The sequence below is a fragment of the Psittacula echo genome (genome assembly GCF_963264785.1).
Source record: "Psittacula echo genome assembly, chromosome: 4".
NCBI lineage: Eukaryota > Metazoa > Chordata > Aves > Psittaciformes > Psittacidae > Psittacula > Psittacula echo.
This window is the reverse complement of record NC_137738.1, coordinates 118587713-118610589: the sequence shown is the minus strand read 5'-3', so window position 1 is coordinate 118610589 and position 22877 is coordinate 118587713. Positions and strand designations below refer to the sequence as shown.

The window sequence follows — 22877 nt, the reverse complement described above, 5'->3', positions numbered from 1 at the left end:
TCCCCTCCTGCTCTCCCATCACACACTCTCAGGGTTTAATTTGCCTCTCAGAACACCAACCAACCCCCCCCTCTCTTTTTTTCTGTCCTGGGCCCTCAGGTTACTGGCACGGGGACAACTCTTTTTTCCCAACAGCGAGCCAGGAAAGATGATAGAACCTGCGTGCGTGGCCAAGGGACTGGTCTCAACTGGTTCAGAGGGAAGAAACGGGGCTGTGTCTTTCTCCCCGCCACAACCCCCTCCCCGTTTCTTGCCTTTAGCCAAAAGACCTGGGAGCATTTGATGTACAGTCAGCAGGTATTAAAAAGGAGAGGGAAATGATTGAAAAGGCTGGCGGGCTCCGGGGCTGTGACACTCTCATCAAACTCTGGACTTCAGCCAAGTTCATCTGTTAATGGAGAGCCACAGCCAGGGCCTCCCCCCATCATCACCCCCCCCCTCCTTTCTCTCTGCTCCCTCCTCTACCTCTTCCTCCCTCCTAAAAAAAAACTAGACATCGATTATGTCTGTGCTTTTCCCTTTCTATTCAAGATAAACAAAGTGCTCCAAGTTCAGGGCACACCCTGGGACCCTTGACAAAGCAATCTATCATCCTGTCTGCTAAACCAGTCTGGCCACACCACCGCGGAGGAGACTAATGCTTCCAGTGCACAATTTTCTCTTTGTGCTGCTGCCCTATTACTGGTAACCTCTTTTCTTCCCTACCTTCCCAGGAGCAGATGTGCTTGACCACTTTGCCTAAGCCCCTCCTGGCAAAGGCATTTCATGCTGAAAGCAACCTCGAGGATTAAAAAAGAGCCGAGCCCCCGCCTGCCCCCTCCTCCTCTCCCCATCCCCACGTCCACCAAAGAAATCCAGCACAGAGCCTGGTTTTCCCTTCCCCACTGAAGACTTCGTCGTCTTCTTAAGGAGGGAGTTGGGGTTTAAATCACATCCACTAATTCATTCTGACTTGCAATTAAATGCAAATACACTTTTATAGCCAGCATGGAGTGTATTAATTTTAACAGCAAATGACAAAATAAGAATACAGTCCCTCCAATACCAATAATGAATCGCACTATAAATCATGTGAGTGGTCACATTCATTAAAGCTTGTGGAGCGCTTTGAGATCCGCGGGTGCAATGTGCCACCAGCATCACCTCACCCCAATCTCACTGCATCACCCAAGACCCCAACGCCGGGGCACAGCTTGGACACCCCAATGGCACAGGGAACACCTCATGAGTGCTTGGGATCTAAATCCACTCCCTGTCCCTCCTGGCAGGGACACTGGTGCATTCCTCAATGTGGGATTCACAGCCCAGTATTGAGGTTGGGTCTCGCCATGGGACCAAGCCATTTAGATCAAGGGAAAGGCCAGGCTGAGTGCTCTAAAAACCAGGGCATTGCAGAAATTAACAAGGAGCCACAAATCACCGCTTAAGGTGCGCATCCTAATGCTCCGGGCTGCAGACAGCTCTTACCCCTTCCTTCCCCAGGTCTACACAGCGCTCCATTTGCTCACTGCCAGCACCGAGATCCTCTCTGCACACAGTTTATTAACCAACATGGGGGAAAGTGAGGTTTTTCTGGCTCCTTTGTTTTGTCAGGACAGCTGTGTGCCATTCCCACCCCCTCCCACCCATCCCCTCCTAAAGAAATAATTAAATCCAATTAGGACCAGAAAGTAATTTACATTTTGGTTCTGTGTAAGATAGTGGGGGGAGGGGGGAAAAAAAACCCACACCAAAATCCCATAAAAACACATTGCAATGAAATTTCATTCCTTTGCTACTTATTTGTCTGCATTTGAAGGCACTTTCCCTTCTCTAAAGGTCTGTAAATGCTGGCTTTATATCTTGGTGCGAAGACCCAAAGGGAAGAGGAGGAAGGTGGAAGAGGGCAAAGTTGCTCCCATTCCCTGCTCTGTGAACACGACAGTTGTGCTGGAGCAGCCCATCCTGCTCCTGCTTCTCCCCTCGCCGTGCCGGGGGCTCCTCCGCCGCGGTTTACTGATTTACAGAACCTTGGTATGTGAATGGCAAAAATTCCTTGGCATAAGTATATGTTTGCTGATCACATTTCAGATCATGTGTTGTTCATTATTATGACTTGCTCAGAAACAGTTTGCTACAGTTATGTGGGTTTGCCTTGGATATTTTTCCCCCCCCCTCTTTTTAGTACATTGGAAACAGCACCGGGAAAGAAGGGGGGGAGAAGAAGAAATGAGAGAATGCTTTTGTGTCTATACGTTACCTCAAACGGGTATTTAAAGACATTACAGACAGGAATACACAGTATTCCAGGGCTGAGAAAGGAAATGAGATGAACAAATCATTTCTTACAAGACCCAATGTAACGCCGAATTGTGAAGCGGAATATTTTCCTCTGGATGCGCATGGAATTTTGTGTGGATTCGATATTTATACACTTCTGAACCGCCTAAAAATACACCCAGCCAAACCGATGCGTTGGGTTTAATCTGGTGCATTATTTCAGCAGCCCGAATAGAAAAGGTCTTTTTGCCAGGCAAGGCACCCGAGTCAGTACTATCTGTAGCACAGGGCAGCGAGTCCAGGACACATTTAGTTCTAAAAATACCACCCCTTGCTTTGTGCAGAGAACTTCCCCCCCTGCCCCCAACCCCAAGTCCACATTCTGGCAATTAGAAAAGCAAATACAGCATCGCTCAAGAGAAAATAAACACGGTTCTCAACCAACGCCAGTGCTTCCCTTTCACCTGTGTTGTAACACTCCGATGAACTACAAAGAGTTTACTCCGAACTCCAGCCGTTCACCCTCACTCTTTGCTCACGGGATATGGTACACGCGGGTTCTCCTTCCCCGTGCAGGTAACCCGCGCGCCCTCCTCTCCACACACGGCACAAAACCACGCGCATTTACCTTTTTCTGGTCATTTTCATATAGTAAATTATCCATTAGATTTCATCGTATCTTACTAAAGCAATTACATCAAGAAAATGATAGCGCGTGTGGAATCAATTATGCATGCACTTGGCCGGGGACCAAAGGCTATGAAGTCGGAGAGGGCAGAATCGCTCGACACACACAAATAAAAAGCCCCTGGATCTCGCAGATGGACCCCATCAGTTCATCTTACTGCCGAAAAAGTTCATGCACTTAATAATTTATTTGTGTTCTGGATACTGTTTCCCAGCTGAATATTAACAACTTTGAACTGAACCAGGCTTTTAGTGTGGTATGGGTGGAAGTCATGGAAGGGCAGCAGTAGGTCTCCTCCGAGGTTAAAATTATACTTCTGTTCCTTCCAGAATGGCCATTTTTTCCCCCTCTTCTGTTTATTTTCTTTCATTAAGCAGTCCCTTTAATCAGGGTATCCGTTTCACCCTCCCGATTCATCTTCTTACCCCGTGATAAACTCTCAAACCAAAGTTGAGCATCAATTACCAAAGACACACAACTGAATGGACAGAGCGAAGGCAACAAGAGCCACGGTGCCGCCGGCACGAGGGCCAGCCAACGAGGACCCAAGGGTCTTCAACGAGGACAACAAGGGACCAATCCTTGCAGGAAGGGTGGCGGATGGCCTTCGGCAGTGGCCGGGCGCAGGTGCCCGGGCAGGTTATGGGAGCCGGGCATGCTTCCAGCCAGGCTGCTCCCAGTTTCCCCTCCCAGCTCACAACAAGGGTTGGACAATTAACGGCCTTGCCCAGGCAGGCAGGAGAGAAAGACCCTTCCTTGCGATGAGGCAACTGGAAGAGGAGCAGCACCGACAACGCAACTTGCGCCTATGAGCAAGGCGCTCCCAACACAAACACAAACACAAACACCACCAGGACCTTTGCACACATGTGCAGCACAGGATCAGGCCTGGGACATGCGTCTTCAAGGCCGGCCATGCAAAGAAAGGTCCAAGCATTGCTGTATCCTGCCATGCCATCACCTTTCCCTTCTGCCCAGACAACCCTGGAGCATGGAATTCTTTCCTAGCTTATCCATATAGGTTATTTTTTTTAAAGGAATGTCTCCCCCAAATGGGAACAATTTCCTTCTACACTTCCAACCAAGTGTACTTAACATTAAAAGAGAACTGATAGAACATATTTAATTACTCAAGGTTAGACTCCTAATTCCTCAATTCACTAAAGGAAACTTGGCAAGAAGATGCATCATTTTGCTGCTTTCTACTGGAGCATCTGAGGGAGAAGAGCCACTGAGGCAGCTAATACACAAAACATGATCAAAAGTGATTAACAACAGCTTCATATGCAAATTGCATTAATGAAGGAGTGCAAAGTCATCATGTAAATTAAATATGTCAAATCTCTTGGTGAACTTTCAATCTTGAGAAGAAAAAACACCGCTTTAATTTTTTTACATCATCAATTTTCCAAGATGGAAAATCTAAGAATCTTGGTGCTATAAAACAATTTTCACCTTTTTTTTTCTCCTTCAGCAGCCTGACAGGCTGGCCTGATGTGTGCCGAATGCACATGTTAATAGGCCAATCAAAAATGCAAAACAATTCGCAATTACTGCAAGGACCTAATGGTCATTAGAATTTACAACTAGGTAATGAACTAAAGTCTGCCCACACCATGCATATTCATAAAGCAATTTAGCCTTTGAAGATTAAAGAAGTGCTTAAAATTCAAATGAGCTTTAGCAAATTATCAGTAAGATTCATCCAAAAAGCAAAAGGGTTTTTCTTCCTGTGATTTCCTTATTTTTTTAATGCAAAATTGTTATATCTTCCAGACGGAGCTTCAACTAAACACAGGGCTCCGAGTCAAGCCAAAGGGGCTGGAGACAAACAGAGGCAGAAAACATTGTTATGGACTTTGTTCCGAAAACTAAGCCCTTAAGAGCCAAACCTATCTCTAAACATGGTAATTTATCAAAAGCAGCACAGACTTGCTCATAGGCAGTATTGTGTGCTGCTCTCCGAGAGCAGATTAACAAGATTCCAGCCACCCTCCAAAAAAGCCTTTTTCCCCTCAAGTCACATCTCCCGTGTAAACAGCAAATGTATTATAAAAACATTATTTCCATCCAAGTGCAGCAGCATTAATTTTGGGAGCGTCGGCGCATTTAAAGAGCAGGGATGAAAAGCTCTCCGCACCGGAGCGTGCCACCGAGAAAGTCGCTTTGCTCCCAGGGAGCGAAGCCGATGCCGGCAGAGAGGGAAGAGTTTGCTGGGGACCGCGGAGAGCCGGGAATGCTCAAACTTGGCTCTGCTTTCCCTATCCCAACCCGATCCCAACGGCATCTCCTGCAGGGGAGGCGACCTCGGCATCGGGAAGAGGCTGGGGGGGAAGGCAGCACTTTGAATGCTCAGATGATTTCTGTTCCCACCTTTCCCAGCCTCATGGTTTATCTCACCTGTGTTCATGGGAAGTAAAACGGAGGATGCCCGGGACCGTGCTACCGCTTCTTTAACGTTTATTACACAGCCGAACATCTGTATTGACCGCAAGCCCCCCATTTAAACCCATTCCCCCCAACACCAGCATTACTTCCTATGAGTTCAGGGAAGGCCGGTATGGGATGTGACAGCATAAATCACAACTCAGATCGCAACCAAAAGTTTATGAGCCACTGCCGAGCTGCCAAAGGCCACATCTCCCAAACCACCTCCAAGCCATCTCCCCCATTAGGAGACTGTTTTCTCCCCCTCCAACCCCTCTTTTGCTGCTTCGGGTGCTAAAACCGCACCACCGGGCTCGGAGTAGTCCTTAAAATAAAGCAATTAACTTATTGCCAGGCTCCAGCGAGCGATCGCGACAGCCTCCCCCCCGCAGAAAGTGGGAGCCGTGGTCCCTGACCCCCGGCCAACACAAAAGAGACAGCCCCAGCACAATGCCTGCTGTCAGCAACTGAATTATTTTTATACAGGAATTTTTATCTCTATGGTACAAACAAGTACGTGTCTGTGCTGACTTGTTAAGCAATCCACTTGTATGTAGAATAAGGTTTCTTTTCCCCCCGCTACCAGTCACACAGCTCCTAAGATCAGAAGAAATACGTACTCTTTGAAGCTCCTCAAATGTTTTAGTTAAAAGGACAGCAGTTGTTTTCAAAGATCCAAGAGTATCTTTATCAGGATTTAATTTTTCCTTATTGATTTTCTTTCTAACGTAACACAAATTTAACACAGGACAGTTTATAGTTTATTACAAAATAATACAGCCTCTAAATAATCTTTCGGGAGGTAATACTCTCTTTCCCCCGAATGCATCCCGCTGTGCTTTACCTCCTCAAAGAGAACAAGGCTCTCCTGGCTCCCCAACTACCGCTTCCCTCTGCACAACCACTGTTTCCTAAACATGAAAATCAGCGTTGGTAACAGAGAGAATCCAGGGAAAAGCCAGAAAAGCCCCTGGCCGCCCTCACGTAGGGAATGCTCCGTGCGCTCGCGATGCCCTGGCTCAAGCACGACACATCCCCTCACTCCATAAGGAATAAACTCAGTGGCTAAAAGGCAACGCAGCCCAGATGATGCACGCACTGTCCGAAAACACCCAGCTGTGATGCTGTAGCAAAGTAACGCCGGGTGACAAATTAATTGCTGTGAATTTGAGGGGAGGGCGAGGGGAACATCTTTATTTCTGCATTTTATATCTGGCTGCCTGCTAAATCAATTAGGCAAAAAGCAATGAATGCAAAATTACAACCCCTCGCTTCCCAAGGAGCGAGGAATTGTCGTGCGTGTTTATTCTAAAGGGTAATGGTTGTAGTAATAGTAATAATAATAACAACAATAATAATAATATCCACAACAATAACAGCACTGAAGGCAAGGCTCTTCTTCACGCCTTTGTTGTTCAGCTGTAATTCCATTGTTTATTTAGGCAGAGGTTTTTCTATCTGAAGCTAAGATCAAATTGTAGGTGCACTTGTTCAGCACTTACGCAAAGCAGAGGGAGGATGGAAGCACAAAGTCCTTGAGTCTGACTGACCGGAGCTCCCCAGGTCTCCCTCATTCCCATGTGGATGCAGACCTCAACGCCTACCTGGAAGGGCAGAGTTGAAGCAGGGCTTCTCCTCACCAGCTATTTCACAGGGATAACAATCCTTATTTCCTTGATGGCAAGGCTGAGATTGGGATTTTGCTCCTTACTCCAGTCTTGGTGTTTCAGCTATTCAATGCGAAACACAAAACACCTCGAGCTGAGCTCTGTACCCCTCAAACAGGGGCGAATAGTGGGGTTTTTGGAACAGCAACCTCTCCAGGTAAGAAGTTCCAGCCGGATTCAGGCAAGAGGTCTCCGGGGGGGAGCGGGGAGCAGGAACACTTTGGTGCTCTGTCTGCAAACCCCGAATTGAGCAGCTTTGGTTTTGGCAGCCGATTCGTTTCAAGTGTTTTGTCTCAGGAAACGTATGTATTTTTCTTTGTGCATTCTGTGGATTTACCACAACCGCTCCTGACAGCTGTTGATTCAGTTAAATGAGCACATTATTAAAAACCCTCCAACACAGCCACGCTGAGAAACAGACACCTTGGGATAAGGAGCGGAAGAGCGGAATACAGAAGAAGATGCAAATGGAATGGGAAGAGGATGCGCAGAGCATGGGCTGTCCCTGTAGAGGGGGGCAAAGGCAGCTCCAGCCCCTGTTTGTGGTGACCCCTGTTTTAGACCCAGATGCCAAAATAGAGTAAAAAGCAGAGCAAAGGAGCCCAAGTATAAAAAAATGGATGTTTGCTTGGAAAATACTTGGAAAATGCTTGGAAAACACTTGGAAAAATCACATCCCCACCAGGCCGGCGCTAATGGGCTTCAAATGAATCTGCGCTATGCCCCATACTTTGTTTTGTTCCCTTACTTAGGAGCCAGTTTTGCAGAGGAAGAACACCTATCCAGGAGGAGGAGGGAAAGAAGTGGATGTTCTCATTTTGCTTTAGATCAAAGGCAAGAACACAAACTGTGGCCTATTGAGTGGTTTCTTCCAGCGCTGTCACTCACGCGAGGCTATCGAAGTTTTATACAATTCCCCAGCCCCGGTGCATATTAAGCTGGCTGTGTACAGCTTCATTACAGCGTGGTGGTGAGGAAACATTAATATTCCTGCGTTGCGTCTGACAGGACATTTACATGCGCCCATCTGAGCTCACACCTGAGAGCTGCTCCAAGGTACAGTAGCTGTGCTCCGATTGTAAAGGCAAATGAAGAACACAAATTCCCTGCTGGGATCGGGGCTGACCTCACCACACCCCGCACCGCAAACCTTTCCCTTGCCAACCCGAGGCAATGCCACCTCCGAATGAAGAATGAGCCGGGGAGCAGCCACCGAGTTACCAGCCCTCGTGGAAGATGCTCCCCTGCAATCTCTTAGAGATGCAGAGCGAATGCAGCTGGCCAACAAAGGTTGGGAAACAAACTCGCTGAACCCCGCGCGGGATGCGTTGCATACTAAACCTGATTAGGAGGATGGGGACGATGTTTATGGGCTTCAAAATGGGGTTGGCATTAACACAGGAGGGTTTGAATAATGGCAGCACTTGGTCTGAACATCCACTAGGGTCTGCAGTTGCTGGTCCAGCTCCTGCAAGCGTTGACACACACCAAGTGCTGTTCGGTCCACATCCGGTGGGACAAAGCACAGGATGGGGCCCTAAAGAGCAAAGTGTTTCATGGAAATTCACTACATGGAAAACGGCTCATCCCAACCACTTGGATGGTTTGTGGGGACGTTAATGTGCCTGTTGTGTTTAAAGGTATGTGATAAATCACAGCACTCCATGTACCGGGATCAACCATCGAGAGCCCAAGCCTGCTCTGCCCGATGTGACCATGAGGCAGGCTGGAGCTATTGCATTTGTGCAGAGTAAGGTGAAATATGTTCATTATCCCAGGCAGGGGAAAAAACAACCAACCAATGGTTAATTTTAGGGCCATGCTACCAGTAGGAATACATATACATAGGTATTAATGGACTACAATATATGATCTCGGTGTACTTTATGAACTTGTGCAATATCCCAAAGCTGACACATAAAATAGAGCCCTCCTGGATGGAAGCTGCATTCAGGCTGAGAAGACAAACCCCCCTCAACTCACAGCACCCCCTAGCATCATCAACCCAACCAAAATCCCAACAAGCAGAAAGGTAACGAGAGATCCTCAGTGATAGCTTAAAAAAGAAACCCAAAAAAGCCCAGCGGCCAACGTGCCAGGCCGTGTCCAGCTTGATGCTAAATGCCTTTTATTGCACAAAGCTGGTCCTATTGGAGGTAAAAACAGAGGAAAGCTTGAAGGGAATTTTGTCCCCAAAAATGCCCATAATGAGGATGTGTGCAGGCAAACAACTGGAGGCTGAACTCCCGTGGCCAGACGCTGCCTCACAAGCCTCTTTATTATTTGGATGCAATAAGAAAGAGCTCGTGGGCTGAGGGCTGTATATACAAGACAAGGTGATGCTAATAGGCCTCCTCCTCTTTAAAAGAGGCATTACCAGATGATGGGAATGTTTAGGGAAGACTTTACTTCTCCCACTGGGCTAATTAGAAGGTGCTTAATTTACTCCCTGCCTCAGTTTCCATCACGCAGCCTTGGTTGGGGGGACTTGCTGCACAGAGCCTTATGTCTCTTTGCAAAGCTTTCGGCACGTGATGCTAACGTGCCCCTTTGGAGATAGATACGAAGCTTAACGTGTGCCAGGACAACCACAAGCATTTTGGATGCAGCGATGCTTCTGCCCATGGTGAGCTCCACAATTAAAACATCCCGTACAATAGGAGAAAGAATGCAAAGCAGATTGCTCATCCCCTCAACCAGAAGATCTGATTTGGAGGAAACAGAGTAAAGCAGGAATATTCAAGGCACCGCCATGCTTGGATGCTCCCCAAGAGCAGAGGAAAACTTTCTACCCTGGTTCTGTGCTTCGAGTGAACTCGTATTTGTGTTTCCAATAAAGAGGCATTTTTACACTAACCGGCTGCAGCAGCAGGGAATAGGAACGCTAACACAATCCCTACCTCGTACAGAGGATGGTAGTGGTGTCACGTGCCCGCTCCTCCAAAAAATGCTATTTATAAAAGGCAAAGAGACTCCACTGGCTTCTCCCTGTGTCCCCACACGAGCAGCATCGGAGCAGCTTTGGGATCCCCGGCATCTCTCCCACTTTTCCCCTGCCCGAGAAGTGAATTTCACCGCGGCGCAGGCCACCGCCTTTAATTAAGCTTTCAAAAGTCTTCTGACAATGCCAACAATTGCAAGACACTTCGAGAGCTCAATCATGCAATCATCGTGACACTTCTATTTACAATTTGTCTTAGAAAGAGCCGCTCTGACATTGTCCTGCGACAAAACAGCCGAGCTGCCGGTTCACAACCTTTCCCTGCCTTATTTACAAATACACGGGGCTCCCAATCTCAGCACCCACACTATTCCTCCTGCCTGCGAGTGTTTTACCCAGCCTGTGCTCTCCGTTTCTTTGCATGGGGAAAGCAGGCAGGATTTGACTCCAAAATATTGCCATATTCCTCTTTTTTCTCTCCTTATTTTAAGCTTTCATCTTATTGTCCGGATGCAGCGCTAACTCTTCAACAGACACCAACAATTTGTTGTCTCCACAACAAAACCAAATGATAAGGAATCGCAATTTACAACCTCCAGAATCCTAACGGCAACTGCTAACAGCCCAAGACAAATTCAGCTCAGAGACATTGCCTCCTGAGAACCACGATAATCAAATCAACGCCCAAAATCCAGTACAAAATCCCATCCACCCTGCCCTGGCTACTGCAGGCAGAGGGTGTTCTGATGCTGTTTTCCCACGTATTCTATTTGAATGCCACAAGCAGCTGGAGAATAAAGGATTCAAGCAGTAAAAATGACCTCCTCCTCCCCTCTTTGTACAGTAAATACAGCATCCGCGGACGCACACTCGGCGTTATGAAGGGGAATACGCAGCAGCGCTCCAAAGTGTTCCTCCAACTGCATCCAAGAAGCATTTCAGCTCCTTCCTCGCCCAAAACAAAACCCCCACAACCTTTCATTAATTCCCTCGGATTTGTACATTCAACAAACTGCTAAAGCCTGCCACCGGGCACACGATAAATAATTCTCCAGCCTCTTCAATAAGTGAGCAGCAATTTTACACGCGCTGATCTCCAGATACTTCACTTCATATTTCCCCCTCCTGTAAAACACGAGAGCGGGGAACTCAAGCCCTGCCGCTGCACTCACTGCAAATCACGGGCTGCCGGTATCTGGTGGTGAGGCTTTGACATACATATTGATGAAAGCTGCCTCGTTGGACCCGCACCACATCTCCTATTAATTTCCAGTTCAATTTATGACATTTCAGCTCTCGCGCTGGATCAGCATCACTCAAGGTTTTACAGCGACGCGCAGGCTGACACCCACATGGAAGAGGCAGAGACGCGTTCCTGCGCCGATGATCTCGCAGCTACTGCACAGGTTGCACGCACACACACACACATAACACACATGGAAGTTCTCCGGCTCATCCCAGTCTCTGGAAAACTGTGGGGATAAAGAGCAGCCCATCGCTGGTTTAAACAGACACCATTTCTGCCTCTTTCCTTGTCTTTAGGTGAGGTGATCCTTAAGCACTGCTTGTATTCAGATGGTGTTTTAGTGAGACACACCAACTTACTGAGTACACAGCTGCACCCGCAGCACCTCTGTGTCCAGTGCTAACCCACAGCACTCCTTTCAGCCTAACAACTGATTTGGGGGTGTTTCTACAATGCGTGTTTTCAGGTCTCTTATGAGAAAGAATCAGTTCCCTCAAGTCCTGTGTATTTTCCTATAGGCAGCCTCTGTCCTTTATGGGTTTTAATTACTCCTATCTGTCTTTTTGCACTTTGCATTCTCGCACAGAAATCAGATATAAAAGACCGAAGCTGGAAGCGCCTGAGGTTCACAGCAGGGGCCTTCCAGGAACCTGAACTCCACAGCTCAAATCCCAGACCCTCACTTGGAATATTACTGCCAGACCCCCCAACTCCCAGCTACAGGCAACGGGTTACTCCAGCCATCGCCGTGCTTCTCGGTGAGCTCAACTCATCCAAGTGAAAAGGGAGATGAAAACACGAAGGAGAGGGACAGTGCAATAACATGTAACTCCTGGTGTTCCTTCCCACTGCATGTCCCACCACTGGGAACAATCAGGGGACCCCAGTGCCCATCAGCTCGATCCCAAGAGGGGTGATGCCAAAGACATGCACTCCTGGACATCCCATCCATGGGTACCACCCCATAGAAAACTCAGGGTGGGAGATGCCTGGACAACACAGCTCCATCTCTACTCACAACAGCACTCGTGGTTTGCACAGTGGACCTTCCTGCACATCACCTGCAGAGCGAAGCCCATCCCCACGTGCAAGAGCGAGCAGGATGAGGCCGCTGTGCACCCCTCCATACCCACTGCTCACCGAACCATTAAAGTCCGTTAAAACCACAGCCTCTTCTGAACTAACAGCACCACGACATCAAACCCTTCTCCCTTCCCATCACCAAAGAGTGATTTGGCCAAGCCTCATGTGCCAAGCACCACCAGAGCAATAGGGCTTCCCATCCCTGCGGCCGAGGGACCGCCCCGGGACCACGGGAGGAGAGCGTGCTTCATTCCTGCTTGACAGACACTGTGTTTTGTCTGCTCAGCGGAGCGGCGCCGTGCGTAAATACAGCGTTACATCACGCTGCTGCTCCTCCATATTTGGTGATTTAGGATGGCTCCAGAGCTCGGAAGACTACAAATCCCTTCCGCCAGGACCCCGCTTCTTTAATCATGGCCCGCGCCTCGGCTCTCGCTTTCCGTCGGATCTGGCTGGGATGGGCAATAGGAGGGATTCTTGGGGTGGTTTTTTTGTGTCTCATTCAAAATGTGGCTCAGCAGTAGCTGAGCTCCTGGCTCCTCTTAAACAAGTACTCAAAGCAGTACCTATCACCCTGCAGAACTAGTATATACTCATTCGTATGACGTATGTGTGTACGCGCACATGCCTTTGCATATATACATGTGCATATACACGGATGCATACTCGCTGCCACCACAAAGCCTCCAGAGCTGCATCGCTCCCAACACGATTTGATGCCCAGTTCGGAGGCCAGAGAGGCTGCGGGAGCATCGCACTGAAACCTCCCCTCGCCTACTGCCCAATTATGGTTTAACTCTGTGGCCAAAGCAAGCCCAAGACAAGCTCCAGCCCATCATGGGATGCTGATGTACCGCGCCTCTGACAACCCTCAGCGGTCCTGTGGGCTCCCCAAAGGCAGGGACCGGCCGTGCCACATCCCACACCTCACTGGGAAGGGGAGTTTGGGACTGGATGGGGTGTTTGCTGCTGTGGATAGGATGCGGTCTCGCCTCCTTCACCCGGTAGCAGTGGCGCGGTCTGAAGTGATTTGCAACGCTCGCTGCGAACGGGCAGGACTGCTGTTTACTAGCAGGGTTCTCAAAGCAGAGCGTGTCCTGTTACACTGCCAGGGCTCTGGGGTTTCCTTTCACGCAGAACGCTCTGGGTTTTCCTAACCTCCCATGTGAAAATACCTGCGCGGCGAAACGGCTCTCAGGTTTAAAGGAAAGGACTCAAAATCACGCTCAGAAATGGAATGATTTACCCTCATTTTTTTTTTGTGGTTGCTATTTTTTTAAATCACATTTCGCATCGTTCTGTTGCACAAACCAGAGCGGTGCCTCGGACACTTGTACGGCTGACATGTGGTTGTGTAAACCGCAAACAAAATCAAGATACATCTGTCAAAACCACATCAGAGACAAGGGAGAGCACGGCGAAGCATTTATCATCAGGCTGAGGAGGCAGGCTGCAGAGAGCAGCCCTTCCTGTCAAACCAACCTTTTGAAATATCCAACATGCCCTTAAACTTTCCGAATAAGCCCGTCTGTGCGCTTCAGCAACTGCCCTCTCTACTCTGGCCTGGCCAGTCGAAAATGGCATCTTAAAGTCAAGGTCGGTGGTGTCACTTTGCCATGGGGCTGTGTTTAATTACAGTCCATACGCTGCTGACAGCCAATATGGAACCAAAGGCTGGCTGATGCTCGGTTAACTCTTTCAACCCCTGCCTTTGCCAAAGGCTCGGAAGCTCCTCGCTGGATGGCACAGCCGGCTCCGAAACCTCCTCCCCGGCAGGCGAGGCACCGGGAGACGGTGACTACAACACAGGCACATCACGAGAGCAGCCTCAAACAATGCCACTAGAACCACCGGCTGGCACGGCACGTGCCTGTTGCTCCTGCCTCTGCGCAGGCACTAGGGAATACCGGCTCCCCACTAACCCAAAGGCAGGGTATTGAACACGTCGAGCAGAACAGAGAGACAGACACCGGCAGTTTGACAACTGCGAACAACGCTTACGTTGGCAACTGAAACGGAAACGAACTCGCAAACGCTTCTCCTTGCTTTAATTTACCTGCTATATGTTCCTGTTTAGGGCAAATTCCTCTAGATGACGTTGATAAACAATCGTCATCCTCTGGCGTAACCTGGATGCCAACCTCCACGGGATTGGATGCTTTTTTCAGCTCACTTGGTGAGGGTGAAGGTGGCTTATCCACAGCCTTCTCTAAGCAGAGACTGCCATTGCATTGTTTCCGTTTGTGCTCAATAAAAACAAGAATGTCCCCCAACGGAAAGTTCATCTGACACTGGCCACAAGTGAGGAGGTCGTGGTCCCCTTCCGGAGCTCCCAATGTGCCATGTTCAGGTTCGTCATCAGTGAGAATGGCTTCAAGAGGTTCGGCTGCAGTTTGAGAAACAAAAGGAGAATCATTAGAGCTCTCGAGGGGAAAAGGCACCGAGCCCCTTCCTCCTCCAGAATATTACACCCTGCTCACCACCTCCATCTCCCAGCTAAACCCATGCAACACAGCCATTAGCACGGCAGCGGGGAGCTGGATTCAGCGGATACAGGGAAGGGGTTTTACAGCTGCGGCAGGCACAACTCGGGGAGCCAGCACTGCCTCTCCCTCTGCATGAGAACAAACCTGGCTTGATCGAACAATTCAGGGCTCAGATTAAATAAAGAGGCTGCAAGAATACACTGCAAAACTCTTGTGGTGCTACGAGGAGACACAAACACGGCGCTTTATTGCTGGGTGTATTATGTATGTATATGAATTCCATGCTCAAAGCACTGCACGCGCTCTCACGGGTGTGTGTTTCCCACCAGCCTAGACCCACTTTGTAAAACCCAGCAGCCTGACCTACACGGGTGCAGACAAAAGGTGTTTTAATACAGAGATACCACAGGCTCCCAACGCAGGCCGGGCAAGCAGCACGTGTGTTGGTGTGTGTAAGAGAAAGGAGGGAGAGCCACGCGCCGGCACCAACACACGGGGAACGCGCAGCCCTCGTAACGCACGCGCCTACGTTATACGTAGGTATTGGTGCCGCCATCCCTCCAACAGCCCCTCTGCAGCTTCCAAATGTAAGATCCCAAAAGCCAGGAGTTATTTACGGGGGGGTAGGGAAGGGATGAGACAAATAAATACAGAATAGATGGATGGCAGAAACCAGAGTGATAAACAGCAAGGGCAGCAGAAGCGCCTGCAGGGCAGGGGGAGGCACCTCGCACTCCTCAGCTGCTCCCCAAACGAATACCAAATTCACCACCAAGTCCACCTAAAGCTATTGTCCAGGTGGGATATTTTTTAGCGCTTAAGAAGGCAATTCGTAGTTTCTTGCCTCTTTTTCCTGCTGAAATAAAGGAATGCTTAAATTATCTCAGCACCGGTGGCCTTCAGCATGTAAAAATGAGCGTGGCCAAGTGCCTGCCTCATTTCCTCGCAGCAGCGCGAAGGCCCTTCTCTAAACTCGAAATACCTTTGCCTAATGTTGTCAAAGTTGACAGCTTTCCTGAATGAGCTCCAAAAAGCTTCGTTACAAAGCTGTTTGTGCTCATGGGATCGGCAACGGATGCTCTAATGAGGCAGACGCGGCTCTTTTCTGTTGGGTTATTTATTTTGGGGGGTTAAGTTTGCAGAGAAACACCCTGGAAATCGGAGCGCAGTCTCCATCCCTATTGCTTTCCATGAGGGAAAAAATCCCAGGTACCAGGAGCGTGTTGGTGTTGCTCTCTGTGTGCAATACAACACGTTAACAGCAGCGAGCAGAGGGAGAGGGGACTACAAATCCAACCCACCTCAAAACAGCGCCAGGTAACAGCGAGAGAGCTGGAATACACCTCCTAAACAGTTAATCAGCCTGACCTTCTTTAGCTGGCTGCCAATCTCCCATTTAATGAACTTAAAGCCACAGAGAATCAAAAAATAGATTTTAATTTGACTGCGCGATATTGGAACTGATTTTGATAAAGTGCAAAAAATCCACTGAACTCAGGTTAAATTTATTCCAACCCTTCCTCGGCTCAATATTGAGGAGGAAGATCTGGAGTAGCTCCCAGTTGTGCCGTGTAAAATAATACTGAAAGAGCACGCTACCTCGCCGTACCTCAGCCCCAAGTAGGACACGGGGATCCGAGCCCATCATCCCTTGCCTCTGGTACTACTTCTAATTTAACGTAAGGTCAACCACAGGAATATGAAGGTTACACTCGTATTAATAAAAACAATGTCTCCATCGCCGGGGTTTTCTTCTCTCAACTCAGCAGAGCGACAAGGGGAAGAGGCACACGTTCCGGGAAGCCGGGAGAGGAGCAGGGTGTTCCTTGCGGGATCGCCGGGCACGGCGTTTTCCCTCCTTGCCTTGCGTTCGGAGCGAGGGAGGGAAAACGACTGCAAAGGACTTAATTCCAGCCTCGCTGCACGCCGGCAGACAAAAGGTATTTCGCACAAGGCAACTTCCAGCTCCACCAACTCTCCGCAGCACAAGGAATAACCCGGATTCCCCTTACCACTGGCTTAGCGAGGAGCTCTGCATAATCATGACTCAATTATAATGTTTTCCCGCGGCCTGATTTCTTCCTGACGCTGTCAGTATTATTTAGCAGGGGAAGGTAACCCGCTGCTTCGACACCAGGCAGTTAAAAAGTAAGAGCTAAAACCAAAACAGGACTTTGCTTAAAAGTCTGCACCGACGGCGGGGCTGATTTACAATCAGAACCAGGAAACGGAGCGGTAATTCCGAGGTTGCTGATTACACCTCCACATTTCACCTAATTAATTTTATAGGAGGCAAAGTTCTTGGAAATAACAAGACGATCAAATGTACAGATATAAAAGCTGTAACCTCAACGTTTTCTCTGCTCTTAACGTAAATTATTGCTAATTAACAAGAATTATACATACTAATGTCTGGGAAAAAGACGGCTGGCACCGTGCTAAACACTTGGCTCCTGATGCAAACCCACCCCCCCCCCCAAAAAAAAAATGATGTTTTTATTATTATTGCTACTTTTATAACAAAATATAACATTTGGAACGCCGGGATACAATTCATCTGGTCTCAACACTGAGTCTGTTTGAATTCTGGGGCCATCGCAATTCCCTGCCTGGGTCCCTAATCATCCATCCGTATTTTTCATGCAAAATGCCCTTTTTTTTTCCCCCACCGACGTGTCTTTTCAGCTTCTTCTCCCTCAGTCACCAAAACAACCGTTTCTCTGGCAAAAGCGGGATGGATTTGGGAGTATCGGGAGAAAGGAGGTACAAGGGGGGATGGAGTAAAGGGAGGGGGGATACCACGGTACCATGCGGGGAAATGCCCCGGCAGCGCATTTCCCCGCATGGTACTGTGGGAATGATGGAGAACAAGCTGTTTAATCCCAAGTTTGTGTCCTGGCATCATGCTATCCAAGGAAAAACAGGGACTTGGGGGTACAATAGGAACCACCACCATGTTACAGAGCGAGGATGAAGACCCGAAGAGGGGGACCACAAGCATCACCGGAGCAAGGAAACTCCGCGCTAAATTAAGAACAAAGAAGAAGAAGAAGAAGGGTGGAATAGAAAGCGGGGAAAAAGAAGGAGGAGGAGAGGCGGGGGGGGGGGGGTTGCCGGCCGGGAAGCAACGGAGGAACCGGCCAGGTTCAAGTTCGCGAGGCTGCCCGGTTGTTTGATCTCGCTGTGCCTCCTAGCGACAGAAACGGGCACGCAGGCGGCCCCGGTACCGCATCCCCCTGGCTCTCCGCTCCCCCAGCCCGGCCTCCCCTTCCCTTCCCTCCACACACACACACCCCCCCTTTACCTCCATATCCCGGCCCACATCCCCCCCCCTTTTTCCCTTTCCCTTCCCTATCCCTGAAGCGCTTCTCGCCGCCCCCCCCAATCCTCATCCCCGCCGCCGCTCCCACCCCACACGTGCGGAAACTCCGCGCCGGCCCGCGGGTGTCTCGGCGGAAGAGAACCGCGGGGATCCCGCATGTTCCTGATGCGGGTCGTTGCCCACGTCCCCCCCATTCCCCTCATCCCCCTTGTGATCCCCTTTTCCCACATCCCCTTCCACGCCGGTTGCGGGAAAAAGACACCCCCCCCTCCGGACCCCACTTTGGGATGGGGGAGTCGCACCCCCAAAACCGTGCCGGGGGTGATGAAACCGCAACGCAGCGCTGGCCCATGCAAAAGGAATCAAAACCTCGAGAAGTGGAGGGGAAAGAAGGAGAAAACAACGGGGGGGGGAAGGAATGAGCCCCCCGATCCCCCCCCGGGTGTGGGGAAACCTCGGGGCAAGGGGTCGGTGTGGCCCCGGCTGTAAAGGGCTGGGTAGGAAGGGGGAACACGGCCACATCGCAAAGTTTATGGGGTGTTTTTCTTCGCGAAGAGAAGCGGGAGCCGGGCAGCGCCGGCAGGAAGAAATCGCCCTGGGTTTTTCTGCCATCCCTGGGAGGGAACAAAACCCGCCGGGAGTAATGGGGGAAAAGAGAAAAGAAAGAGGAAAATACAAGAGGAGAAGGAGGGGGGGGGAAGCAGCGAGAAGCATGCAGCGATTCCCCCTTCCCCCCCCCAGGCTCATCCCGAGGAAAAGGGGAATTCTCCTTTCCTCCTTTCCTTCCCACCCCCCTCGCCCCAAACCTTTCCAGCTCGAGTTGCCTTTTGTTGTGCAAAGAGCGCTCCCGCTTATCTCGCATCTCGCCCTGGTGTGTGTGGCGGCGGCGGGAGGAAGGCAGGGAGGGAAAGGAGGGAGGGAGCGGAGCCGCAAGAGTTTTTTTGTGTTGCGAACGGTGCGGACGGAGCTCGGGGTTTTTTTTTTGGGGGGGGGAGGGATTCTCCCCCCCTCTCCCGGAGAGAGCGGGTTCGGGTCGGGGGTTGAACCGCGGCGGCGAGGAAGGGCCGTTGGTTGGGGTTGAGGGGATGAGGATGAGTGCGTGTGTGCTGAGCTCGGGCTCGCTCTCGCCTGTGTTTGTTGGCAGGAGGCTCCCCGCACACGCGGTGCTTGTAAACATTCAGACACGAGATTTTTCCCAATCAAAATCCACTTCCACTTCTTTTTTTTTTTTTTTTTCTTTTTTTTTTTTTTTTTTTTTTCTTTTTGAAAATCTTCCAAAAAATAGTAAGCGAAGAAGCGGGAGAACGCGAAGCGAGGGCGAGCAGGGAATCCCTCCATCCCTTTTCCCGGCGCTGCACAGCTCCCGGCTCCTCGGCTCTCCGGTGCTTCTCCCCCCGCCTCCAACCCCAACCCCAGCCCCAGCCCGAACCGGGGCGAGGTCGAGGCGCGGAGCCCCGCACGGACGAGCAGCGCGGAGACAAAAGGGGAGAACGGCCCGACCTGGCTGTGGGCTCGGCTGCGGCTCGGAGGGTGCTGCGGGGCGGGCGAGGGGACGGGGTGAGCGGGCGGGAGCGGCGCGGGGCTCCGGCCGCCGGACTTTCTGCCACCGCCGCTCCGCTGCGCTCCGTTCCCGCCCGGCCGCGGTGTCCGCCGCTCCCGCTGGGATTCGTTCCCACTTTGGAGCGGTGCTGCCCCGCTCGCAGCGTTACCGGTGCCCGGGCGAGAGCCGCCCGCTCTTGCCGCCAAAGAGCGGGAGGAGAGCGGAGCGGAGGGAGGGAAGGAGGGAGGGAAGGAGTGCGCGCCGGCGGGCGAGAGGCACGGAGCGGAGAGGGAAGAAAAGTGATCAAGGTGATTAAATGAGAGACGGAGAAATTAAGCGGAATGCCGCGAACCCCGCGCCGCGCTGAGTTCATTTCAAACCCGAGCCGCTCACTCGCTCCCACTTTTCTTTTTTTTCCCCCCCTTTTCTTTTTTCTCCCGTTTTCCTCCCGCTCTCGAATTTAAAAAAAAAATTAAATTAAACCCATGAAATGCAAATGAAATTAAATTGCTCTCCGCGTTACTTACGTGAAAATTCCCGTTTGCTTAAGTGCTGGGGTTTGCCTTGCTTGCGGCGCGACATGGTGGGTTGGTGGCTTCGGTGGCTTGTGAGTCGCTCGGTTCACATCGGGAGAGACGGGTTAGAGAGGAAGGAGACTCCAGAGAAAATATCTTCATCAATGTCTTTTGACATCCAAAATAAATTAGAAATAATACAAAGATGGCGCAGGGAAGATGAATTGTGGGATAGCAGTCATGGCTTTTTTTTTTTTTTCTTTTTTTTTTTTTTTTTTTTTTTTGTGCAAGGAAAAAGGAAAAAAAAAAAAAAAAAAAAGAGGAGAGAGAGAGGAAGAGAGAGGGAGAGAAGGAGAGAGAGAGATGAAAAAAATGGCAAAAGCCCCCCTGAGCTGCAAGTTCAAGTGCGGACGTGACGTCCCTGCGAACTTGAACGTCAGGAGCCTGGATGGACAGAGACATACAAAACATGGGCAGGGCAAGCCGGGGAGAGGGGAGGAGGGAAGGCGAAGGCAACACCAATGGACACTCATCAGGGGCTGGACATGAAAAAGAGAGCAGGACAAGCCAATGGACAGTGATCGCAGGGGGGAGAGGGGAGGGGGCGCAATGGGGGGGGGGGGTTGGGGTTTGCACCGGCCGCCCGGCGCACGCTGCCGAGAGGGGCCGGGGGGGCGGCGGCGGCGGCCGGAGCCGCGAGTGGCCGCGGAGGAGCGGGAGAGAGGCGAGGGAAGGGGGGGGTTGGACACGCACACGCGGGGAAAGAGGGGAGGAAAAGGGAGAAGGAGCGCGCACACAAACACACACAACCCCCCCCCTTCCCCGCTGGAAAAGCCTCGGTGAAGCCGGAGCCGGGAGCAGGAGGGCTGCGGGGCAAGGCTGGCCTCGGGATGCGCCGAGCCGGCGGGAGAGCTGGGGGGAGCCAGGTAGGACCGGAGACCACCCAAAAAGCAAGGGGGGGCCCATCCGGCTCCCGGCTTCCCCGCTCCCTCCCTTACCCCCCCCTTCCCCGCCCGGCGGAGTCCCCTCCTCCTCCCGGGAGCTGCGGCCCGGCCCCGCGGGGAGCTGCGGGGCGCAGGGGGCCGGGGCCCGCGGGAAACTTCGGCGGGGAGCGGCGGGTTCTGCCCCGGCTCCGATCCGGGCTGTGCCTGCCCCGGGGGAGCAGCGAGCGCGGTTTGGCGGCCGCGGGAGCGCAGCGGAGCCGGGCAGAGGAGGAGAGGGGCGGCGGGAACCGGCCGCGGGCTTCTCTCCCGCCCGGAGCCCCCTTCCTTCCCCCGGCGGCATTCCCAGCTCTTCCCGCAGCCGCGGTGTCTTAACGAAAGCGAAACGCGGGGCTGCGGCGGCGGCGGGCTGGCACCGGGGGAGGGCGGGGGGACTGGGGAGGGGGAGAGGCGGCGGGAGGCACCGAGAAGTGTCTGGAGTTGGGAGGATGCGGCGGCTGCAACTTGGCCGAAAACACCCGGAGAGACGGAGACGGTGCCGCCAACGGGGAGGGTTCAGGTTGTGCGAGAGAAATGAGCTCCGGAGGAGAACGGGCGGTCGGAGCGAAGTGCGGCTGCGACGGGAGTGCGAGGGGATAACCCGTGCCCAGGACGGAGGAGGCGGAGAGGGAGACGGCGAGAACGGAGCGGAACGAGAGACCCGGGGTGGGGGGGCATCGGCCGCCCGACACCGTGACCGAGGTTGTAAGCGCGGAGCTGCGTCCGGCCGGGAAGCGAGGGGACGGGCGGCGACCGGGGGGGGACCTGTCGGCGGGGCGAGCGGCTCCGGTGTGGGACGGGTCCCTCCCCGCACAGAGCGGGGACGCGGCGTGGCACCGGGTGCACCCATGGGTGCTGTAAGGGTGAGTGTGGAAAGCGGGAAGGACACGCGTTGCCGGTGCGAACCCGTGGCTAAACAGGCAGGTGTGTGTGTGTGTGTACCGGAGAGCGATCCGGGTGTGATTTATATCTGAGAGCACGTCTGAAGCTTGGCGAGGTGGCTGCAGTGTAAAAAGTAATGACTTTATTACCCCTGAAAGGTTCTGCGGTTCACAGTTAACAGTCCTCGGAATTACAATTCATTAGGCAGTTGTGCGCTCTCGGAAGCCAACCTGCAGCAGGAGAATACCTGCTCGTGGGTATTCCCAAGGAATAACAGGCAACATTGCATTGATTCGCTCTTTAAAAATCATAGCAAATTAAGCACTTGGTTACAACTAAACCGGGTTTCTTATCGCGCCGGCTTTTTTGATTCCAGAGGTGACTTCCCCGACCGCATCTCAAAACCTTACAGTCAGGAGCTAATTTTACAGCTGCTTTCATGAATGGCAGCGAGGATGTGCCTACCATTTGCATGCCCTTAATTCCAGCACCGTAAAAATGCCTCGAATTCAATGGAAACTTCGCTGCCTTAAACACTACAAAAAAATATCCCACAATATTACAGCCTGGCTGGAGAATTATCCCTATTAGCATGTGCTGGCAGCGGTGCTGTGCTCCCCCCCGTCCCTATCCCCCCCCACACTTCCCAGCGCTATGGGATTGGCGGCAGATAACAAACCTTTTGGGAAAGAAAAGGAATCAGAAGACATTTTTAACACGGCACGACCGCAGATTAATAATGCAGGTGGGTTTTGATTTGATGGGGTTTTTAGGGGAAGGGAACCGAGGCTGTTTTAACGAGCGGTGGTGGACACCAAGTAACTGTATTTACAGTCCTTGA

The 22877-nt window shown here is 51.4% G+C and overlaps 1 protein-coding gene across 2 annotated transcripts in view; it reads right to left on the bottom strand.

Annotated features, from left to right (window-relative positions):
• The window catches only part of BCL11A (BCL11 transcription factor A), a gene marked incomplete at its 3' end in the record, with an annotated part of 72989 nt that extends 52465 nt beyond the window's left edge, over positions 1–20524 (bottom strand). For both annotated transcript variants that reach the window (XM_080616513.1, XM_080616512.1), the window contains exons 1-2: positions 20187–20524; positions 14368–14697 (exon numbers count right to left, since the gene is read on the bottom strand). In XM_080616513.1, the coding sequence (XP_080472639.1) occupies positions 14368–14697; positions 20187–20241 (385 nt within the window). In that variant the 5' untranslated portion in view covers positions 20242–20524. The remainder of the gene's footprint in view (positions 1–14367; positions 14698–20186) is intronic.
• Between the last annotated feature and the right edge of the window lie 2353 nt (positions 20525–22877).